This window comes from Prosopis cineraria, unplaced genomic scaffold, assembly GCF_029017545.1.
Source record: "Prosopis cineraria cultivar Desert tree isolate PC_DT_omini unplaced genomic scaffold, ASM2901754v1 PC6, whole genome shotgun sequence".
Taxonomy (NCBI): domain Eukaryota; kingdom Viridiplantae; phylum Streptophyta; class Magnoliopsida; order Fabales; family Fabaceae; genus Prosopis; species Prosopis cineraria.
Window position 1 is genome coordinate 12,283,646 of NW_026555337.1, and position 25,917 is coordinate 12,309,562.

Sequence of the window (25,917 nt, forward strand, 5' to 3'; positions counted from 1 at the left end):
ACTGAAAGTAATTTATAAATAGTACAAAAATATCTTTAATAATCTCTATCTTTCTTTAAGAAAATCAACTTATCTTTAAGAAAAATAATTTTGATAGTTTCAAATATATTCCATCATTTTTTTAAAAAGTTTTCAGTAATTGTCAAAAGTTTTCAATTTTTTCTCAAGAGTTCTCATTAATCTTTAAAAGTCTTCAGTAATTTTCGTGAATTTTCAATTTTCTTGAAGAATCTTGAATAACATTCAAAGTTCAAATATCTTCATTATATCTTCAAGAAAAATTTATTCAAATAATTTCAATTATTTTTCACCTTTCTAAGAGTCTTCATTAATTTTCAAAATTCTTCAATGTATTTCTAAATTTATTTCTCTTGAAGATACGTGAAAAACTTTTTTGTTTATTAATCCAATCTCTTCCCATCATAACCAAACCAAACTTCTATCAATAATAATAAGGAACAACAAAACTTTTAATCCCTCAAATTTATCTCAACTATTGATTTGGTCATTTAAATTTTTTCAATTATCATTTTAATCCCTATTATTTAAAAAGGAGGTAACTTTGTTAAAATCTGATGACATGGATAATGGAATATTGATATCAATCATATAAATTAATGAAAAGAAGTATAATTATTTGTATAAAAAATAACTCAAAAATTTTAAAGAACAAAAGAACAAAACATAACATAATGGACTAAGTTGATAAAAATTAAACTAATTTAAAGGTTAATTTATTTTCATTTAGTTAAATACACATGTCAAGTTGTCAATATAATTTACACATTAGATTAATTAGAAATTCAATTTGTATTTAAAAAATTAAAAGACTAATGTGATAATTTAATAAAATGCAAGGGACTAACTTGACAAAAATTAAATTTGAGAGACTAAATTAATAATTCACACAAACTTGATAGATTACAATTTTCATTATCTCAAAAAAAAAAAAAGAAACCAAATCAAACATTTTTTCTATCCCTTTGCATTTTCTTTATTTAATAAATTACCTAACAAAATAGCAGTAAAATAATTATTTTGCACTACATTCTCTCACAATATCCCATTATATTTCTTATGATTCTTCGTACCAAAGGGACCAAAAGAGTTAAGAGACTTATTTTTACTTTTTGAGATATATATCTACCTTATCGAAAAATCTCCCTAAAATTACACTCGCTCTTGTCTTAATTACAGGACAAATTTAGCTAACTCCATAATTCTCAAAGGATGAGTCTATTCTTAAATTTGGAAAAAAAAATGTACAACTTTTCAATTTTATCTTTCACTAAAATTAACAACCACAATAAAATGTGTCTGGAATTTAAAAGTTTACCAATAACTTTGTGCAATTAAGAAGTGGCAATATTGAAATTGAAAAAATAAATTAACTAAGACGCATTTGTTCTATATATATTTTAGATCAAATTGAACATTTTTATCTATGCACAAGTCTAGTCACTTGTGCATAGATAAACCTTCAATTGTTAAGGATCATCACTATTTTTTCCTCGTCTGGAGGCTTTCACTGCCATTCTCCATATCTAAAATCCATGATGACTTGTATTGGCTAATTAAACATGTGTGTTGTTTATCACGAGTTTCGATATCCTAAGTCCTTGACCCCTGCTAATCTAATTGGTAGCTTGCAGGCAGCTCTTTGGTTGTTACTATATATCTAAGGCTTGAACTCGAGAACTTTGATTAAATTGGATCAACTAGTAAACCTCTTATTAGTTAATCCAACTACCCAACCTAGTGTACTTTTTAATTATAAGGTTTTTTTTAATTATTCGCTCAAGAACGTCTGATATCGTATACTTACATGTGGTGCAATTTTGTTTTTCAATATTTGAAAATATTGCATTGAACACGTTGCTGTTAAAAAAGTTAATTTTGACTGTTATTTGACAAAAAATTACAAAAAAGGGCCTAAAAATTATAGAAAATGACTCATAAAATTACACAATCATTTCCTGCCATTTTTAGGCCATTTTCTACCATTTTTAAATTAATTAATGGTCAAAATTAATTTTTTTAATGGCAGGGTATTTAATATAACATTTTCAAATGTTGAACGGAGGAATTGCATTACATAAACATTTAGTATACCATATACTTCTAAGTGAATAGCTAAGAAGCAAAATTAGGAAGTTACATAATTTTAAGGATATACTAACTACCATTTCTTAATAAGTGTGAAGTTGGCTAACTTTATCTTATATTAACGATTGGAACAATAATTATTATACTTAACCAACTATCTTAAATTATGTGAATTATATTGTTAAAATTTGCTTACATGATTTGAAAATGGAGGGGTAACGTTTAAACTTTTGAGGTCTGTTTGGTTGTGATGTTTTGATGGTCAAATTTACTTCCAACTATTCTAACTGTTCATTTAATTATGAGAGGTAAAATTGGAAATATATTGTGCTAGCTTTACCTGGTTCATCTTGAAATATGTGATTCATGTATATGGAGTATTAAATATTATTCATGCACTTTAAATATAGGAGGTGACAATTAAGTTGACAGAGTACATATTGATACATCTTGCCCCCATTCACCTTAAGATTTTGGATCCTTGATGGGATACTTTTATTGCAATATTTTAACTTAAATTCAATTTACACCAAAACTATGTATACTTTTTATAAATGAATTACTTACTATTTGCTTTATATGATTTGTCCAATTTTTCCCATTCTTCTTCCCTGACATCCCCAAGTTTTTTACAAAAATCATTAAACCATTTAATTAGTCTCAATATGATGATTAATTAACAATAAAAGTATAAAACTCCTATTAAATTTGAGGGATGTTACATCCATAGCACGGGTGTCACACTAGTTATAACTAATGACAAAGATTAGAGGTGTTAGGAAAACAACTGCCGTTAATTAATGTCTCTAAAAAATTCAAATTTTTAATATATATAATACACACACTCTCTTGATTAAATTTAACCGACTCTCTTATTGCCAAGTAATCTTTTTATCTGTGAGGGGTATTTTTCAAATAAACACATTAATTAAATATTCTTGATATCATGAAACACAAAATCCATAAAAAAATTTCTTATAGTACTTTTTCCATTTAATATTATAAGGCACTTTTTAAAAGTATCATATTGAAAATTATAAGGCAATTTGAAACTTTCAATATGTAATTAATAAAATATTTTCAAAAATGCCCTTGAATGGAGGTGTAATTAAAATGTCTTTTTAATTAAAATATCACATCAAATAAATATATATGAAAAGAATGTTTAATTTTAAATGTCATTAACTAATTTATCAGGGATATATGTTAGTTAAAAGTGTCTTATAATCCTAAATAGAAAGAGTAATAAGTCATGAAGGAAGCTCTTACCCTTAGTATCTCAGGGGAATAATTTTTGTTATCAATGAAGCTTACTCTTTATAATTACTAAAAAAACAACAATAACTATTTATTTGATAGATAATCAAATTTATTTAATAGGATGGCTCAAGAAGATTAAGGTTGTCAACAATCATAGATGCATTTACAATAATTAGTTGTTCCAAAGACAGCGCAAGCTCCTCGACTCGAGCCATGCCTCTGCATGCACCATGAAATACACACATTATTCTGGCAATTCTCTTCATATAGTATGTCAACGCAAGTATTATTCACTTCATCATCAGTACTTGTCGCTTTCATAGCTGCAAATCATTCAAAACCAACATCACCAACACAACATACAACTCGATCCAAAAATATATATGGTCATAAATAAAATCTATATAATGACTTGTATCATTACTCGTAATGTAAATAATAGGAAATCAATTGTATCAGTTATATCCATCGAATTGAACCTGAAACGATGAGGACAACAAGCAGCAGAACATGTCCTGAAGAAATATTATTCTTGGCCATCCTCTCGTTAAGATGCGACTCTCCGACAATCCAAATTAGCACCTTGTTTTATGATTTTGATGGCTGTTGGGAGAAAGATCAAGTAGAATGTGTGTGTATATATAGTGGTTAAAAGGTCAAAAATTGAGAATGACATTTAAGTCCCAAGAGAATCAATTAATTCAAATTAAATCTCAATTTATTTCACAGTATATCAACAAAGTCTTTGGGTTTTTCAGTGGTAATAAGTCTAACAATTTTAAAGATTTGCAAGTTCAACTCCTAATTTTGTAATTTTATTGTGATGAATTTGTAATTTATTTTTTAAATTTTAACAAAGTTAAAGAATAAACACTAGGCAATGAAGAAATGGAGAAATGAAGAATAAACAATAGGCAATAGAGTTATTAGACTTATAATATTCTTCAACATTAAATATGAACATTTGTATTCTTAAAAAAATTAAAAAATAAATTGTATATGCATTACAACGAAGTTATAAAATTAGGAGTTAAACTTGCAAATTCCTAAAATTATTATATTAATACTTCTTAACATTAAAGATGAACATTTGCGTATCTTGTTAAAATTTAAAAAATAAGTTATAAATTCATTATAATAAAGTTACAAAATTGAGATCCAAATTTGTAAATTTTTGAAACTGTTAAACTTATTACAATTGAATAATTAAGGGACTTTGTTGGTACTATGAAATTGGTTGGAACTTAAATTAATTAATTCTCTTAGGACTTAACTATCCTTCTCTCCAAAAATTATATAGTGGCGGAACTAAATTTTGACCAACACAAAACGGGGGAATTGATGGCAATTTAATGGCAATTAAGAAAGACCAAATACCTGAATGGAGTCATTTGAAACATTTAATGACCTTAATGTCTCTTTTTATATAGGATAAAATGTATAAAACTCTCTTAAATTTTGAAACAGTTGCATATGAATCCCCTTATATTTTAATGTTTAAAATTAACCTCCAACTTTTAATTTTTGTTTTTCAAAACTTTTTACTGTTAATAAAATTGTAATTTCTACTTTTAACACACGTGACAATATTTTTATTTTTTTTAGTTGAGCAACATTGTTCTTATTGTTTACATGTAATACAATTTAATTGAAAAATTATAATTTTATTATTCTTTATCAATTAAAACAGTCTTTTATATTAAACAAATGAAAAAGAACATATCTAAAAGCTGTCGTTGATAAGAATCATATAAATTTTGTTATCTGCTTTGTTATTTTCTTCATAATCTTATTTAATTGTAGCTGTTATTTTTTTCCTTTGAATGAAGTTTTTGATACTTATTTAAACAAAAAACTATGTTATTGGTATGTTACAAATGTAATGTGTGCAGCTTTAGAATAATTGTTTTTTGTTACTGGTGTTTTGCATCGATATTGTTAAAAACAACTTGTAAAATGTTATTTTTTTTGTATTAACGGATAAATTTTTATTTATATGATTCTTATCAATGACAGCTTTTAGATATTTTTCTTTTCATTTGTTTAATATAAAAGGCTAATTGATAAAGAATAATAAAATTATAATTTTTTCTTAAATTGTGTTACTCATGAACAATGAGAACAATATCACTCAACTATAAAAATAAGAGCATTGTCATATGTGTTAAAAGAAAAAAATTATAATTTTGCCCCTCCTTAAATTTTTTTAAAAAATGATAAAAATATTCTTTCCATGTCATGTGCTATATATATTGTATTAATATGACATGACAATAATTATATTAATAAAATAAAAATTAATTAATGGTAGGGGTTTTGAAAAATAAAATTAAAAATTATGGAGATTAATTTAAAATTTTTAAAGATGTGGTTATATGCAACTGCCTCAAAGTTCAAGAGGTTTTATGCATTTTAGTGTTTTATATATTCCCTCCATACCACAATCTCCCCTTGGTTGAAAATATAGTTTATTGAGTAGGTTATATATTTTTCAATTATGTTCTTACTTTATTATACTACTTTTCATTCAAGTAATTAATAAGAGTATTTTAAATAAATCAAATGTTATATTTATTTTAACAATGGTAAGATTGGAAATAATAATACATAATAGTGAAACAATTTAACAGATGATAAAGCATTAGCTTTAGTATTTACAACAGTTTTGCATCATTACCCTCCTGGAAAGCTTGGCAAGAGTGTTTTGGTCAGTAGGGGAGAGTAAGAAGTCAACATGAGCAAAGCTTCGACTTTTGGTTCTGATAATGTCTACTCAATCGACACCGCCCAAAGACCCAAACAACCTACGAAGATCATCAGAAGTCATGCCTCCGCCCAAGCCTCCGACAAGTAGTCTCACTCTAGACTTGTCAGATTCTCTATTCTCCTCCTCCATATCCATTATATTTACGAATTGAAAATGCATAATTTATACATTAGAATCATAATCTGAAAAACGTTTGGCCACTAAGCTCTAAAAATACTCGAATCAGACGCTTGAAACTGCATTTAAACAGTAAAATTTACAAAAGTAAAAAACTTACCGCAGGACTCGGACATTTCTTGTAGCAGGAGTGGAAGATGTGCAGGGAACCTCGAAGTTGGCTCGAAGGCCAGGGTTTGGGTAGATGGATGCGAGGAGGCGAGGGAGGGTTTCTAAAAGATTAAGATTATTGATTAGTTGTGAAGGCTAATTACATGGCTCGGCTTAATTTGATGGCATTTTATTCAGGAAAATTGTTTAGAAAGACCAAATAATAATAATAATAAGGGTTAAACTACAAATATATCTTTGAAATTTCCACCCAACTACACCTCACCTCATATTCTTAAATATCGTTTGATGCAATTTCACCACATTATTTTTTGTTTTAGTACAATCTCCTCTTACTATCACCTTTGACTACTTTGAGAATTTGACCGTTTTCTGCCTAGTTAAACTGCCACATTGAGATACATGTACGATTTTTTTTTTTTTTATCATTGCCCTGTCATCATCTTCTCCTCCCCCACTCTTCTTCATCATTGTTCCTCAATCTTCTGCAAAATTTATCTTGGAAAACCCAGATTTAAAAGTACAAATCATGAGTTAGATGTTGCGTCTCTATTAGCAACATACCCTCCTCCTCCTCCTCCTCCTTGTTCTGTTGCTACTAAATTATTGAGAAATCAGAACAACAAGCGCAAAACCCAGAGTTATGAAGATGCGATGGAGATGGAAAATCCATTGGACTCGAGAATCCTAGAAAACCCAGATTTGTCCATGGGATTTTTCAACCGATGAACAAGAACAAAGAACCCAAACAATTCAATTAATCTGAGTCTCATGCCAAGTTTCAAGGGTGAAATTGAAAGCCACATCCAGAGAACATTGAAAGACCAAACATCCCATGGACAACTCGAAAGACGGTGAAATTGAAACCCAGAGAAATCCACAAACCAAGATGATGAAGGAAGAACAGAGAGCAAGCGCACAGAGAAGCAAATCCCAACCATGAACGCACTCATAATCCAGATTGAACCCATCATGCTCAAGCTAGATCAAACTCATCGAACCTAAAGAGGCTTCTGAGTACCCCATATCTGATGAACGAAATCCAACCACAGCGTTTTGAAGCCACACCATAGCATCGAAATCCCCTTTCGATTAACAAACCCATATCAAGATTGTTGAGAAACTCCTCCCTCATAGTGTTGAAACCCACACAGTGTCTTCCCGTCGTCTTCCGTCATCTCCCTCGACATCGTCCGTAACCTCCCACGCCGTTGGTTCGTTGGCAAAGGAAGGAGAAGGCTTAAAAGATGAGAAAGAGGTAAGGGGGACTGGTTTGATTGGATTTGGAGTTGACCAAAGAAAGAAGAAGCGAAGAAGACGATCCAGCTTCTCCGCCACCGTTACCCTCTCTTAGATCTTGGCTTCTTCCCTTGCATTCTCGGTCCAGATCTAGATTAAGGGAGGATAAAGGGGTTGGGTTGGAGAAGGTGGAGGTGGATTCGATTCTCTAGCTTGGATGAGAACAGAGTTGAATATATTTATGCAAAATTCAAGCTTTGGGGTTATTTCCAAAAAGGAAAGCTTTTCAGTGCCGAAGAGTTGCATTTTGGAGAAGAAAGAGAAGCAGAATGAATTGTGCCCTGACACATGGATTCACACGTGGCTAGAAAAGTATTTAACAGTCAACATTAAAAATTAACTGTCAACGCAGTCAAATATTAACAGCAAAAAGATGTTGTATCAAATTAAAAAATGTTGGGATAAAATTGTGTAAAAAAAAAATTTGAGGATGCTAAATGTTCTTGCATCCAAATCCTGAGGGTAAATTTATATCTTAATCAACAAAAATAATATTTGAACAAATGATCAAAATTTTAAAAAGCGCACAAGCTCCTTCAAAAGAATTAAATTTGGATAAGAAAGTACTAAAATATTTTTCTGGGTTGACATTATCTCATGAGTATGTATAACACGTCATCCTTATTTTTTTGAAAATTAGTGGGACTCACGTGATCATTTAATCATATAACATGTCATTTTTACTTTTTCATTCAAGTATTTTTTTTTTGCAATATATCTGTAATAATCTCCTGTCATTCTTTAAGAAGTTTTAACCCATTTTAAAGATTTTTTTTATATATTTCAATAATTTTTAAGAGCTTTCAATTTTCTTATCTTCAATGTATTCTTCTTACAAAAAATTCAATCATTTTCTACCTTTTCTCAAGAGTCTTCATTAATCCTTAAATGCCTTCAATGTATCTTCAAAATTTTTTCTCTTGAAGATAAGTTCAAGACTTTTGGTTTATTAATCCAAGCTATTCCCATGTTTTCTATAACTAGACCAAACTTCTCGCTAAATAAATAAATAATAAAACTATTAGTCTCTCACATTAATTTCAAGTATTCGTTATTGATTTAGTCTATCAAATTTAATATTTTTATTAAGTATCTTAAATTTGTTTGGGCTATCATTTTAGTCCATAAGAAGAAGTAACACTGTTAAAATTTGCTAAAATAAATAATAAAATATTGTGATCGAAGCAATTGGTTTGAGCTTCTCCTCTCTGTCGATGGCATTCTTAATATGAAGATTTGTCCTACTCGTTTTCACTTTCATTCTGTGTTTCTTAGTGTAATACTTGTTATGTTTTTCAATATGAATTTTGGCTGTGAAATTTTCACTGATGGTGGGTGGGTTTTAGGGAAGGGTGATATGCTCGAAGCCATGGGCTTCGTCTTCTACAATGTTGAGAGTATTTTTTATTCAGGCATATTTTAGTCTTCTAATATATGGATATGCATATAAAATAATAAATAATATAAGGATTCCATCTACATCCCCAGGGGCAAAATTAGCCTTGACAGTTAGGGGTTCAAATTTTTGAAAATAAAACTATATTACTAATTTAAAAATTTTAACATTTATCATACTAATTTTATATAATATACTTGTGCTCTTTCTAGTTCCTTATACCGAATGATGCTTTTGAAAAATAAAAGTTAGTCCAAATTGTAAGATGCTCGGTCAAAATATCAAATGAATTTTATCCCTATAATTTTAATAGCCTTTAGTAACTTGAACAAGGCATGATGAGATTATCTTTAATTAATAAGGGTATAATTGAACCCACTGGAGTACTGGACGTTTCTCTAATGGCCTTGACATCCTGACTTGATCAGTATACATCCTCAATACCATCACTCTACCCCATTTTATGCGTAAAATGGCCCCCTTGCAATGCTTGGGTTTCCTCCTGTACATACCAAACGCATTCACGTAATTTAATTCTATTCTAATTCTAATTCCAATTCTGCCGTATGAGACGAGGCCTAAGAGAGATGGATTTGATCTTTTTGAACAAGTATTAATCTTAATAATACATAAAGGAGAAAAGCTCACATCTGCTGCAGAAGGACAAGAGTAGTATTCAAAAGGTAATTGAGTTATTATTATTTTTATTTCAGCTCTTGTTGACAATTAACATTCAGAATTTTTTATATATCACAAATTGTGGATTTATAGGATTTATTCATAATAGGACTGGCTCAATAACCTTGATCGGAGTTTGTCAACAATCATAGAAACATCTACAATCACCGACGACTAAGTTAATGCAACGTCCTTGGGCCGAGCTGCCATGCCTCTGTATGCACCTTTGCGCACACTCATCTTTTGTGCAATGCGCTCGATCTTGATATAATGTTTCTACGCAAGTCTTGCCCACCTGAACACTTGGAACTGTCATTGCTGCAAATCATTCAAAACCCACATCACCAATACAATACACACACATAAACATCCTAGATCTTTGATCCAAACTAATCTGATTGATAGTTTACATGCACCTTTTTCAGGAACATGCCTGCTAAGGAGTATTCAAATGCTACTGCATATTTAAGATTTGAACTCAAAACCTTTGATTAATTAAGTTAGACCAATCCCTCTGTTGGTTGATCCAAATGCACAATGTACTTATAGTTTATATATATATGTGTGTGTGTGTAAAGGTACAGTTTTGTTCTTAAGTTATTATCTGAGAAGCACTTAGTACCATAAAGTATTTGTTAGGGCATTTTTACCCCTAAATAAGTAAATCAGAAAATTCTCTACCCTATTGCTGAATCCCAGAAAGATCCTTTAAGTCAAAGCTCAATCCAAGTCAGCTTTTTCTAACAAACATTTTTAGAGATTTAAGGACAGAGTAGAGGATACTTTGATTTAATTACTTTAGGGGTAAAAATGCTCCAACAAATGCTTTAAAGTGCTTGATGTTACTCACATATATTTCATGTACCTTTAAGAGCAAAATGTACCTTTACTCATATATCTTTCATGTAAAGTATGTAAGGGACTAACTCATGCTATAAATAATAGGAAATCTATTGTATTAGTCACCTATTGAATTGGACCTGAAAAGATGAGGACAAGGAGCAGAACATGTACTGAAGAAATATTATTGGCCATTAGCTCGGGTTAAGAAGCAACTCCAACAATCCAAATTAGAAATCAGTATCTTGTTTCGTATTTGATAGTTGTTGGGGAAAGTTAAAACGCATATATACATATATATGTGTATATATATATAGGGGGTTAAAAGTTGAACTGAATTGATAGAAATCTTATGTCAATTAATAAAATTGATGGCATTTGATTATTCATGTATAAATAGTGGGGACCTCAAATATCCTGGCAGGGGATTTCAAATATTCTGTCATGAATGAAGTGATTTGGAATGCATTGAGTGACTTTGATATACTTAAACGTCCTCTTCTAACAAAGAAGTACTCTTTTGATCTCATATATAAAAGAACAAAAGCCAACTATACATCTCACACTTGTTAAAAAGTTTCATTATCCCTTCCTTTTGAATGTTCCAAATTGATTCTTTTCCTAAAATTAAACATATTCCCTCTGCTTTTTTCCCCCCAGGAAATACTCCCTCTACTTTTTACTACAGCAGAATCTACTACACGTTTCATTGTTTTTTTGTAAGTAAAATTATAAAATTCAAAAATCATTTATTAAATTTTTTTTAAATTGTGTCTCAAAATCAAAATTTATTTTCATGAGATAAACTTGTTTTATTACTTACAAGGATAATTTTTAGTCTTTTTTTTTATTTTAGACATACTCCTTCCTCCTGTCTTTAATATAAGATGAAGACTGAAAGTTTTTTTTTTAATACAAGATAAAATTATACTAATTAATGTACTTTTCAAATTTTACCCCTTGTTTATTTATTTTTTTTGAATTCCTAGAATATGATTTATTATGGTTATTAATTGTAAAGAAAAGCAAAATTGGAAAGTCATAGATTTTTAAATAATTTTAGGTTCCATTCAAATAATAATAATTTTAGGTAGCATTTGAATTGATAGATTTAAATTTAAATTTTACATTTGAAATATTGTATTTGAAATAGTACAATTGAAATCCATGCATTATGAATTTTTTTATTTGGATAGTTTAAAAAAGTTCAGATGAAGAAGAGAGATGAAGTGAGATTTTAAAAAGAAAATAAAAAATTGATAAGGGATGAGAAAATATACGAGAGTCATAAAGTATCAATAGTGAAAATGTGAAAAGAATGAGATGTTTGAAATGATTAGAATTTTAATGACTAGAGTGTAAATGAAATTTAAAATTATAAAAGAATTATAATTTGAAATGGATTTGGATTTGAATCAAATCCAATTTTATAAATTTTAGTATATCCAATAAAAGGATTTTAGTCCAAATCTAAATCTAAATTTAAATCCCCATAAATCTAAACGCACCATTAAGAATATAATTATCATTTCTTAATAGGCGTGTAGTTAGTTAACTTTGTCTTATGTTAAAGGAATGGAGTAGTAATTATTATGCTTAATCAACTTTTTTAAAGTGTGCAAGTTGGTTAAAATTTTCTCATATTTGATAAAGAGGAAGTAATGTTTAAATTTTCGAGGTGTGTTTGGTTGGGTTGTTTTAATGGTTAAATTTTCCTTCCAACTATTCCTATTTGTTCATTTTCTTAAATTATATTCATTATGCTTTACGATAATCTACTTCACTAAAGTAATTAGATATATCCCAAATTTTATATATTTCTAATTTACTTTCTAATTTCTAGATGTGGGACTTTTTTATTTCTAATATTTCCTTTGCTATTATTCTTCTCATTTTCTTCTTCTTTTTGTATGGATTTGCACTTTTTTTTAGCCTCAGAGATCTCACATCTATTCAATATTTGTTCTTCTTCTCTTGTTTTTTTATTTTTTATTCTTTCATTTTTTCTCAACTTTTTGTTTTTTTTGGTGATCAAATGGCTCTTGATACTATATTAAATTGAAAATATATTGTTTTATAGCTTTCATCTCGAAATATGCGTTTCATGTATGAAGTATTAAATGTTATTCATGCATGCACTTTAAATATAGGAGGTGATAATTAAAGTATGCAGGGTAAATATTGATATCTTGCCCCCGTTCACCTTAGGATTTTGGATCCTTGATCGGAATTCTTTTAGTGCAATAATATTTTAACTTCAACTCAATTTACACCCAAACTGCATATACCTTTTAGTTTTTACAAAAGTAGCATTATTTATTTGCTTTTTATTCTTAATTATTTGCTTTATGATATGTCCAAATCTTCTTATTCTTCTTTCCTAACACCTCCAGGATTTTTCCAAATTAAAATATTAAACCATTTAAGTAGTCTCAATATGATTAATTAGCAATAAAACTCCTATTAAAATCTTGAGGGATGTTACCATGTTACATGCATCACAGAAGTATCACACTAGCTAGTTATATAACTAATGAAAACAATTGGAGTTAATTAATGGCTTTAAAAGATCCAACATTTTAATATATTTACTCTTGATTAAATAAATATAACTGACTCTCTTATTTCCAATTAATCTTTCTATTTTTTCGCTGGTAAATATTTCATAGAACGATGACAAATTTATTTAATAGAATGACTCAAGAAGATTAAGCCGGTCAACAATCATAGATGCATTTACAATAATTAGTTGTTGCAGAGATAATGCAAACACCTCGGCCAGAGCCGCCATGCTTCTGCATGCACCATGGAATACAAATATTATTGTGGCAATTCTCTTCATATAGTATGTCAACGCAACTCTTATTCACTTGCTCACTTGTCACTGATGTCATAGCTGCAAATCATTCAAAAAACCACATCACCAACTCGATCCAAAAGTATATATTGTCATATATAAAATATTCTGTAGGGAAAATTGCACATAAAAATAGCTGAAGATCAATGTTATTCACAAATAAGAATCAATTATAAAAAATTGATTGTTGTTAAAATGAAAATAGAAACTTGTTTTAATTTCTTGCACGATGATTTGTTATTGGTCTTTATCTGCAAATAATATTCTTCAGCGGCTTTTGAGTGTGATTTTCCCTGTTCTATATTAATGACTTGTATTGTTACTCATAAAGTGAACAAAAGGAAATCAATTGTATATGTCAGTCATCGATCTATTGATGAATTGAACCTGAAACGATGAGGACAGCAAGCAGCAAAAGATGTCCTGAAGAAGTATTATTCTTGGCCATATCGTCTCGTTAAAATGCAACTAGCTACTCGATCCGACGCTCCAAATTAGTACCTTATTTTTGTAATTTTGATAGTTCTTAGGAGAAGTTCATGCAGAGTGTGCGTATATATATAGTGGTTTAGGGTCAAAAGTTATAGAGTGGTCTGAAAGGAGAACCAAATTTTGACCAAAACAAAAAGGATTTAATGGTAATTAAAGCAGATCAAATACATGAATGGAGCTGGACCATTTAATGACCTTAATGCATGTCTCTTTCAGTCTTTCTACATGTGTAGTCCTTCTATTTTTATTTATAAGACAACATTTTTTTTATAAAAAAATATTCTTTCCCTCAATTTATAAGATATCTTTTAAGAAAATTCAGCAGGTCAATATATAAAAATAAGATACTTTAATAAAAATAATATTTCGCTAGTGATATTTTTTCAATATTATTCTTTTTTTAATATTTTTTTTACAACTACAATATTAAATGAATGATATTTTGAAAGGTTTGTTTTGCGTTAAACTAGACCCTCAAGGTTTGCGGAATCGCTAGCGTTGTGAACTTGATTTTGATTCTATTTTGTCCCTAAACCTGCAAAAAGTGAGAAGCCATTACCCTGCCTTTAATGCATCTTTTATCTACTGTTAGGAGAAATACTTAAGTAGATCTAATGCATCACACTATTTATAGTCTGTCCAATAAAGATATGACATTTAAATGGTATTAAATATAAATTAATTCTGATATTAATAGTAAAGAGAAAAAGGCAATAAATTAAATATACATTCTGTTATAAAAATAAAATTAATTTAAAAAATATCACAAAAAATTTTATTTAAATTATTTTAAATATTTTAGTTGGACAGATCATAAATTATATGGTACATCCAATTTATCTAAGCATTTCTCCTGCTGTTAGTGGGTCCCACGTTTGCTGAGGTGGCATGCCTAGACACAGGAGAGAGAGAGAGATGGTTAAAAAAAACGGACAAATAGGAGAGAGAACTGGTCGAAAGAAAAGGCAAGGGGCAGACAGGGAGAAAGGTCCACTGTTGGAGTGCGGAGGGCCTCTCCATTGTCCAGAAATTGAAGGCCAAGCACAGCGAAGATGCAGATCGAATCATCGAAGAAAAGAAGCATTTCATTGGACCCAGAAATCATTGCTGCCTCTCCACCGTCATCGTCATCGCGGATTGAAGAGACAGATGGACAAAGCTCTACATCGTCATCGAAAAAGCCGGACACGACAAAAAGGAATTCCAAGGTGTTAATCTATATCTATAAAAGTAAAATCCAAGCTGAAAAGAAGAAGTGGCTGTGTGGTTTAGCAGTGAAAGCTTATATGATTTCGTTTTAAGTGATTATGAAGCCTATTTACATAGTTTGGATAATTTTTTGAAAACCCTGATTAATCTGATCTGGATTTTTCGCCACAAGGGCTGCCAAGGGAATTTTTTTTTTCTTTTGGCTAGCCAGAATTGTGAACAGGGGCCTCACTTTTTAAACTGCTCGTTAGATCTTATATATATATATATATATAGATTTAGGTTAAAAAATGGAGGATAACCTAACCTTTATAAAAAATATTTTTTTTAATTTGTATTATTTGGCACTTCTAACTACTTAATCAAAATCAAGGAAAGATAATTAAACTTTGTTCAAAAAATATGATAAATTTCTCAAATTCACATAACATTATGAGTTTAAATAGTACTAATATTAAATAATATAATTAATATCCTATTAAGTGTCTTATATTAAAATTTAAAAAATTCTTTTAAAAAATATAATACCCTGCAATAGACACGAGAAGAGTATTAGATAAGAAATACCTTGGAAGGTGGAGAGAGATTGAGTTTTTTTTCTTTTTGCTTTTAGTTGTTGACTATGCCTATTGACCTTAAAAACTTAAAAGAGAGTAAATCTTTCTCTTTTGCTCCTGCTTTTAGTACCTGTTTGGATAAGAAAAGTAATCAATTTTTGAAGTGAAAACTATGATTTCATAAAGATATATCCAACCATTTCTATTACATATTAAGATTAATTATAAACTTAAAATTAAGTTTTTTTAAAATATTTAAACACTCATTATAAATACTAAAATAAATTATGAACATAAAATTACAAATGTTTTAAGAAAAATATCAAAACATCATTGTATATATGGCAAAATCAATTGTAATTTAAAATTATTATTTATAAAATAGAGTCATACAATTTATGAATAAATTCAAAAAAATAATTAAAAATCTGCATTGAAAAGAAGATAATTAGTTGTACTGAACTGCTGATTGAGTACTGGCCGATCTTAATCAAGTATTTATATAGGACAGAAATCCTGACGGGTACTTGAAATTTAAATAATTGAGGGATGGATCAAAAGGATCGAAGCCATCCCGACAACTCTTGTCCTCGTCTTGGTGTCTGATTTCCAGATCCCAACTCATGTATTTGTCGTCATGCATCATCCAATCCTCTTTGATCATATCGCAAAGGTGATTTTGATTATGCCTTTGATTTTCGTTTGAGACTTCACCGCCGGGGAGAACAAACTTGTCTGCTACATGTATAATAATATTTGCCTCTTCATTTTCCTCTCTTCATTTTTATCTGATGTATTTTCTTTGTCTGTGAATGTCAAATTTTCATACTAGCAAAACATATTATTTTAAATATAAAATATAAAATTTAAATTTAAATTCAAAAGTCAAATGACTTCCTCTAATTCTATTTATAAGTTATTCTGAGTATTTTCACTGAAATTAAGAAAAATTTTAAATGTCATTAACTCTGTTTAAAAATTTAAAAAGTTTCTAATTTTATTCTTATTAAATATATCTATTTTAAAATTAAAATATTTTACATTTAATAAACTTTTCAATTTGGATAGGGATGATATGATAAAGATAAATATAATAATAATTAACGTGCTCTCTAAATAAAATCGAAGTAAACACTCTATCTGTCCTATGAATAAAACCAAAGCAGTATACCTATCATTCCAGGCAAGTTGATTGCCATAAGGACTTGAAGTAGGGCCTACTTTTTGTCTTCTTTTTATCATTGAGCTATGTCTTTTATATGGTTAAAAAAACGAAAGCAATATCTTTTTTCTTTTTATTTTTCTTTCTTTTTTTGGGGGGAGAGATTGAGATATTTCTATTGACTCGAAAAGTAAGTCTTTCTAGCTACTTTGCTTCTGCTTCTTCCTCATTCTGCTGATTGGGAACTGCGTCATAATTGTCCCAGGTATTTCTTTATCTTAAACCTTTAAGATTTTTTTTGGATGAAGTTACAATCTCATTCTCGGCCTATTTCTTTACTAAAGCTCTGGTTCTTTCATACCGTTAACTTCTTCATCTTCTTCGCTGTTTTTTGTTTGATTTTTCTTCCCCTCTCCTCCTCATATTGATATTCTCTTTGTTATATTTCCCTTTTTTGAGTGTCATGGTTATGTTTTCTTTGTGTGGTTCTTGTTTGGGCAGCTCCCATTTCCATGGCTATGTCTATATATGGCCTACAGTTCACATTTTCGTTGTTTAAATTTAATTTGGGAAGGGTTTAAATTTGGTAGTAATTTTTTTTTAAATATCAAAGTGACATCGTTATGCACGGCGAGATTAAAAATAATATGCCTGAATTTTATATTTCTATTGTTGCTTTAGTTACAAGACTGGCTACTTTCGTGAAAGTGGACGTGCACAGAAGGGAAAGAATTCAGAGCTTTCTATGGTTCCTAATTTATGTTTGCAAGTCAATGTTTGGATAAGTATTCATTTTTAACAAGGAAAATATGGTTATCTTCAGATATGGTTTATCATTTGTGGATATTGGAAAACAGAAAATCAATTGAGCTTAGAGAAGCATCCCACATCTTTTACGCACGTTTGGTTAGATGTTTGTACAGATGAACTGAGTTACTCGAAAAAAGATAGAGTACTCTGCAAATACACTTTTCTTTTCTTTAAATAAAGAAAAGAAAAGAAAAAGATGACAAGCGCAGAAAAGTTCTTTATACTTTGTTTGGATGGGAAAAAACTTAGAGAAAACAAAAAAGAAAAAAGAAAATAAATTTTTCTCTGTTGTTTGGATGAAAAATAAAAAGTGAAAGAAAGGAAAAGTGAAGAAGAAAATGAAGTGTAGGATCCACTATTTTTTTTTTAAATTTTCTTTCCTCAAGTGGAGAGATTTTAGGAGGATAATGTTTATTCCACATCTACATTTTTACTTCTTTACACATGAGTCTTTGCTTCATCATCTTCTACCCTCTATTTTTTTTCCTTAAGACCTCTACGTTCTAATATTTGCTACAATAATTTATTTGCTACACTATAATAAGTGACAGTAATTATTATAAAAATAATTTAATGCTTATTCACATAATTTTTTTGATTATAAAAATCTTTGGCTTAAAAATTAATGACCTCACATTGCTCTATCTCAATGCTGTGTATGTCTCCGTCTTGTCTAGAAATTGTATATTTTTATAAATGTGTGCCTTTCATATTTTTATGATATTATGTATATATAATTTATTTTTTATGTTCTAGTTCATATTTTCGCTGTGGAACTCATGATTATAGGTCAGAGCAAAATGCTCTTACCAATAAACCAAGAGCTGAATTGGAATTTATTTATTTTTTATTATAATGGAATTTAATTTTGTAAACAAAAAAGAAGATATTTTTACTAAATTATTTGGTTTTAAAATATAATAACATGAGAGTAATTTCTATCAACTAATTTGATTTTAAATTATTTTGATAATGCTAATTTTTATATAATGTTTACTTTCAATATATTTTTATACATATAATTACATTAAAAATATATATTTTGATATAAGTTTATTACAATCATTGTGATATTTACCCATTTTCTTTCTTCCCTATTTTCTTCTATTCATCCAAATATAAAGAGTGATAATATTTTCTTTTCACTTTTCTCTTCTCTCCATTTTTCTTTCTCTCAACTTTTCTTTCCAACTAAATGGAGGTTAGTCTTTATCCATTGTCCACAGGGAAGGAACTAAAGTTTTATAGTTGGGGTGCCAACCTAAAAATAAAATAAGAAATGGGGGCCAAAATCTAGTTTAAACTATTTTATAAAGAAAAATAAATTTTTCATTAAAGGCTGTGTGATCTATAGGGGGCAAGAACCCCTCCTCGTCTCTGATTGTCCATGTAAAATACGATCCGTTTAGGTCCATCTTGCTATTATATTCTTGTGTATTAGCGTTAATCAATTTGACTCAATAGTTGCAAATTATTATGTAGGTACAACTACAAATGCATCTTTAATACTAACTTTAAATAAAATTACTTGGTTCTTTAATTTTATAAATTACTCCTTCTTGATCAAAATATAGGGCACTAGAGTAAATAATTCATGGTTCTAAAAAAAATTAGTTGAAACATTAATTTCTTAAAGAAATTTACATCTTCTTAATTTTACCCTCATTAAATATCTTATGTAAGTACTTTGATAATGATAATTAAAGTTCCAATGCATCATTTTTCAAAAAGAGCAATAAATGAAGTAAGAGTTACTTAATAATTTATATTTTGGACCAAGTAAGACTTTTAGAAGATGTCTTATATTATGGCCTAGAGGAAATATTTTTTTTTAGTTCTTTAACTCTAATATTGTTAATCTTAAATGATGATATTTTTTGTTAATCATTGTTATTTAAAAAAAAATTGTCAAACATGTAAAATTTCAGTGTAGGCATTTTTTGTTAATAAAACTAATGGCATTAGAGTTTGAGGACTAAAAAAACACTTATACAGTTAAAGGACTAAATTAAAACCTCACGTGAAGTTACAATAATGGTGGACTTTTGCCTTTTCAAGTAATCTTTATGGGATTCTTGTTTGGTATGCACCGATTTCCATAAGCATAACCCATATAAACAAATATATAACTAATTTACACCATTTAAATTTAATTTGGAAGGGACAATGAGTTCATCAGATGGCGTCCAGGAAGAAAAAGTGAAGAAACTACGTAGGGATGCTAGGGAAGGCAAGTGGGACGACGCGTTGGAAACATATAAGAAAGAAAGGGAGCTTCGCATGGAGAAGATAACAGAAAAAGGAGACACAGTATTACACATGGCTTTGTCTAAAGATGTGAATGCTGCGTCTGCAATGGTATCATTGTTACTTGAAGAACAAAAAGAGAAAACTGTGAAAGATGATCAAAATATTGAGTTGGGGGTTGAAGATGGAGTGAACCCCGCGAAGGAGGTGCTTTGGGTTAAGAATGAGAAAGGTAACACCGCTCTGCACTTAGCAGCTTTAATGGGGTTTGGTAGAATATGTGAGATGATTGGTAATGCAGACCACTCCTTACTTAGTGAACGCAACATTGATGGAGAGACACCACTCTTCTTGGCGGCCCTCAGTGGCGACAAAGAGGCTTTTCTTTGGATTCATTATTTTTACATGGAAAGCCTTAAAGTTTCTTCAACCAATGACCTTGCTCACTTAATTCAAAGCAACAACAATGATACCATTCTCCACTGTGCAATTGCACATGGCCATATTGGTATAAATTCAAACATATATTGCAGTGTTTTAGATTTAGTTAACTAGTTCAAGCGCAGGTCTATACACACACATGTATATGGTTTGCTTTGATTTGGCAGATGTGGCAATCGAAATATTTCACCTTTATCATGGAGATCTGGTGAAAGAGATGAAGCGCAACAAGGGTGGCTTGTCTCCGCTCCATCTCCTAGCAGCAACGCCTTCCGCTTTCAAAAGTACCAGTCTCCATGGTCGATTTATCACCGTTCATCTCCTTTATTGTAAGTACTGTGTCGTCCATTCAAGAGAATTGTGAGTGAGATAATTCTCCTCCGTATAGCAACATGCCTCTTAGGAATGCAAACATATTATGAAGTGTCTATTCATTTCATGAACTTTGTGACTTTATGTATAAATAATATGCTTGGTTTGTTTGGAACTTCCATAAGGGCTTTTTTGTGTTAAGAAGAAAGAGCGGGCCACGAAAAAGGAAGAATTGGAACGTGAACAGATACCATCCGACGGTATCTGCTTTAGAGTAATAGACTTCTTGTTTGATTCAGGTACGCATGATTAGTTAGTTTTCATCTTCTATGCACATACATACATACATGCATATGTATGTGTGTGTGTGTGTGTGTTTGGAAACTAATAAACTTGTGATGACTCATATTTGCAGTGTGTTTGCCATTACTTGAAATCCCTGGCGTCAAGTACGTTTTTGCCCTGCTGGGATTGATAATTTTGGTCCTGCTAGGCCTCACGCTAGTCCTCCCGCTATTCATCCTAGCTTTATTTTTAATAGCAGGTACGCACGCCATGTCAATGTGCATACAAGAGCATACATGTATATACTTGATTTAATGAAAATCATGCATGCAATATGATTTATATTGGTTCATTTGGAATAACGTGCTGTATATATGTCTATCTATAGCTACTACTCCCAATGAAAAAGATTTAAACCAAACCATCGAAAAACACAGAAAAAGAACGCAGAGAAGAACTAACATACAGGGTGTTTCTGAACTAAAACTTCACCTTCACCAAGCGGTGGTTGTCCTGCCCACCTTTTGATTTTATAACCTCCTAAAAGTGTCTTTAGGAATTAGAACAGTATAAGTTCGATAAGTTTTAAGGTGCGGTTAGGCCGAGAGGAGAGATTTTAAAGAGTTTGAGTTCAAAAAATGGAGTTAAAAGCTTTTAATTAATTTTCCTTGATATGTTTTCTATCTTACATATTTTCTTTATTAATTACTTTTCTCTCATTTTTTAATTATATATAATTATAAACTGTTATGATAAAAGTGTAAATTTGATTCCCTAACTTTCAGTTTGATCATATGATTTTATAAGGTAACTTTACAGCTCTCTAATCCTAATTAGTTCCGTATTAATAAAAAAATGTTAACATTGTAATTTTAAATGCTGACGAAAATTCACAAATGATTGTTTTTGTGTGTCAATCATTGTTACTTTTACAAAATTTCACTTAATGTATCAGTATTTGAACGCCTTTCGTTACCATTTAAACTTAAAATATTGACATTTTCTATCACAAAGGAATTAAAATTAATGATGTTAAGACTAAAAAGACAGAAAAAAATACTTTATAAAATTAAACAATGTAACTAAACTAAAATCTTATATAAAGTTAAAGAATTAAATTTGTATTATTGCCCATTGTTTTTAAATTCTCCACAATATTTTGAAAACATTTATTGGTGGCTGATTCCTAGGGTACTGGCTCTTTGAGATACGAAAAATGAAGGAGGAGCACGGATGGTATCGTCAAATAATAAATGGACTTCTCGAGCATGCCTCCCTTGAAGAAATGTCAAAGATAAAACTTGACAACGGTAATTAAATTAAAGCATTATAATTTTATTCTGTACATATAGAACTTGACATTTTAGTAGTAACCATTCTTCATCTTCACTGTTAGATCACTTATGACTGGACTTCATTCTTCATCTTCATTGTTGCTTTATAATTATGACTAAAGGAGGGAGTATTAATTTAGTTAATTGTATGCTCGTAGTAAGAATTGAGCTAGTTTCCATGAATTTTCTTAGTTCAACATGCATTAATAATAATTTTGCGATCTGGATTGTAAATGATTTGGATAGAGACGGTAGAGACACCCCTAATGATTGCTGCGAAGAATGGTGCGATAGAAATGGTGGAGATGATTCTTGAAAAATTTCCATCGATGATTAACGATGTGAATGATGAGAAGAAGAACATAGTTCTAGTAGCAGCAGAAAATAGACAGACCATGTTATACAGGTTTTTATTCGATCGAAAGGATAACACAATTCCCGAAAGTGCATTTAGGCAAGTGGATGATAAGGGAAACACTGCATTGCACTTGGCAGCCATGAGTGGTGCCGACCTAAATTGGCAAACAACAACCATGATAGGGGAATCCAAGTGGTTTGAGGTGCGTTTCCATTTGCTGCTAAACTTGTTTGACTTAACTAACTATTACCAGATCTGATGGATAACAAATCTTTTGGTCTCTCAATTTTACCTCAATTATTAATTTAATTTGATACCTAAAGTTAATCTTTATGAATCAAGCCCCTAAAGTTTCATAAACAATTTCATGTTCTTATTTGATCTCATTATATATACCAACAATTTTTTCTGCAATGCACGAGTTAAAGGTTCACATGGGCGTCTTCAAACCACAATGCATAACTCACTGTAGTATATGATCATTAAACTTTAGGGACTTGATTAATATTGATTAAGTAAGCTTGAGGGATTATGAATTTTATTAGTCACTTATTACTAAACTACTCCCTCTGATCCTATTCATAAAATAGATAGAGAAGTTTTTTCGATCCTATTTATAAGTTACATCATTAAATTTTAATCATAAATTTCCTCTGTACCCTCTATTAAAGGTTGGTGGGAGAAAATATTTGCTATTAAGGTATGTATATTTAATAAAAGTAAAATTAAGAATTTATTTAAATTTTAAACAGAGTTAATAAGTTTTTAATTTTTTTTACTAGTTACGATAAAATATGTTGGAAGTAACTAATTTCCTTAGTCACATCTAAAATTTTTCAAACATGTATTATATTATCTTTCATAGTTAAGGAATAAATAGGGGTAAAATTAAAAAAATAATTAATATCCCATCAAGTGCTTTATATAAAGGATCAAAAAAATCTTCTAGAGAGTATCCTATAATAGAGATCGGAAGGAATAGGACCAAAGGAGTATTTTAACTGACTTGACATGAAATATTGATTGAAAATATTAGACAAAATAAACAAGGTAAATATTATATAAATGGTGATGGTCGCAGTTGGTGAAAAAATCAGTGCCTCCTGATTTGAGGGAGCAGCGCAACAATGATAAGAAAAGTGCAGAAGGAATCTTTAGAGCGAGTTATGGGGAACTAATGAAAGGCGACCTAGAGTGGGTGAATAAAACCTCACAAGCATGTTCTGTGGTTTCGAGCTTGGTTGCAACGATGGTCTTTCCCAATGTGGCAACCGTTTCCAATAATGATAGCAGCAAGACAATCCTCATAAACAAGTTTGGATTCAAAGCTCTTCCAAACCCATATCTCGTGACCCTTTCCTTGTCCCTCATGTCCACCATCTCCTTCCTAGGCATACTCGCTTCTCGTTTTCAATCTACTAGCTTTTGGATGCATGTTCCTTTCATGCTTCACATTGGCATGTTCTTCATGTTCGCCTCCCTTGTTTCTTTGTGGATCTCTCTCATGCTCCACGACCACTCTACAACAACTTACGCAATTCTTGGCTCTCCGATCGGCTTCCTTATCATTCTCTTACTACCCGGATTCATTGGTCCTACATTGAAGTCTATGTTTTCCAAGGTTCCTACCCCTAGCCACCCGACCACCGATACCATCAACCGGTTCCAAAAGACAGAGAAAAAGGAAAAAAGAACAGATCTGAACCCAGGCGAAATGGAGCAGACGGAAACAAAAAAGGATAAGAAATAAGATGATTTTGAAATATTTTGCATCAAGATCAGATTTGAACCTCTGAAATTGATTAAGTGCATGTCTTATTATTCAAACAACATTGTCCATCATATGTCACTTTCATTTTAATAGCTTGCGTGTGGGTGTGATTTGATAGTTTTATTTCTCTTTTGTTTGCAACAATATGTGTGTCATAAGTAGGCTTTGAGGTTTGTGATAATTGTTTCTTGGACTTCAATCTATAGCTTCATTTTGGGGGTGCTCATGAGGATGCCAATCCAACTCGTGACTCACTTATAAAGTGAATGGCAACTTTCATTAGTGAAATCACGAGTTTGATTCGGCAAGACAAGAAAGGTGCAAATGATGACCAATTAACTGATCTGATTCAAATATGTCTACCTAACCAAATTGAGTGCTTCTATTCATTTCATCTCACTTAATTAAATTGTTGGGATAGCTATCACTTGTAATTTCTGATATTACTTGTATATTGGGAGATTGATGATTATCTTGACAAGTTTGAGATAATTAGTGATTACTCCCTCCATTAAAAAAATATAATGAAGGCAGTTTTTAGGTAAGATGTTAAAAAATATAAGACATTTTGGGTCATTTAAGGTGTAATTAATAATATTTTTTTCTAAAAATATACTTAATTAGAATATGTAATTAATAATTTTTTTTAATTGAAGCACCATATTAAATAAAGATAAGTATGAAAAATGTGTATGATTTTAAATACAATTAAACTATTCATTGAGCGTGTAGTTCCGTTAAAATTACCTTATAATTTTGAAAGGGCCAGGAATATATTATAATTAATTTATATCATGAAGACAGGGATTACCAATATTGATTACTACAGATACGTTTGGTTTGTTAGGGTGACTGAAGGAAAAACAATCATTTTTAAAACTGATTAAATTGAAAAATAATAAAAAGTCTAAAATATGCGTCAAACATAAAAAATTTCCAGCCCCTTTCATCTTCTTTTGTTTCTTCCATCATCAAAATCTAATGAAGAATATGAGTTGAAGTGGTTGTGGGTCATTTTTGGGGACTTATGGGTATGAGCATCTAAATCTAATGAAGAATGGAATGATGCTCGTGCGGTGGTGTTTTAGCAGATCCACAATCTCACGAGGTTTAAGTGAGGAAAGAAGAAAAGAGGAGGATGTTTGTGGTGGTGAAGAATGAAGATTTTTTGTTGACGAGGGTATTTTTTAATAATATTAATATTAATAATAAGAGTTTGTTATGGAATAAATAATACTCATGTTCTTATTCAATTAGAAATAAGCACATTAGATAACAATTAAGTATTCATAGGGGAATATTGATGAATTCTCGTTACTTCCCCCATTCAATAGGCATTGTCTTTAAATTTATTCACTCTTTTTATGTTTATCCTTATTCAACAAGGTATCATAATTAAAAAAAATCTTATTTATTACATTCTTAATTAAGGATATTTTTAGAAAAAC

At 30.1% G+C, this 25,917-nt stretch overlaps 1 protein-coding gene across 5 annotated transcripts; it reads left to right on the forward strand.

Annotated features, from left to right (window-relative positions):
* The first annotated feature begins 17,043 nt into the window (after positions 1–17,043).
* On the forward strand, positions 17,044–24,701 carry LOC129313134 (uncharacterized). 5 transcript variants are annotated; one of them, XM_054956052.1, is made up of 10 exons: positions 17,091–17,176; positions 17,593–17,680; positions 19,883–20,200; positions 20,270–20,476; positions 20,577–20,738; positions 20,907–21,020; positions 21,137–21,265; positions 22,197–22,316; positions 22,587–22,900; positions 23,780–24,701. In XM_054956052.1, the coding sequence occupies exons 2-10, from the start codon at positions 17,671–17,673 to the stop codon at positions 24,446–24,448; spliced, it is 2,043 nt and encodes a 680-aa protein (XP_054812027.1). In that variant the 5' UTR covers positions 17,091–17,176; positions 17,593–17,670; the 3' UTR covers positions 24,449–24,701. The 5 variants fall into 5 exon arrangements, with proteins under 5 accessions (XP_054812025.1, XP_054812027.1, XP_054812028.1 ...); XM_054956053.1 differs by lacking the exon at positions 20,270–20,476; XM_054956049.1 differs by having other exon boundaries at positions 17,092–17,176; positions 19,883–20,476.
* Positions 24,702–25,917: the final 1,216 nt, after the last annotated feature.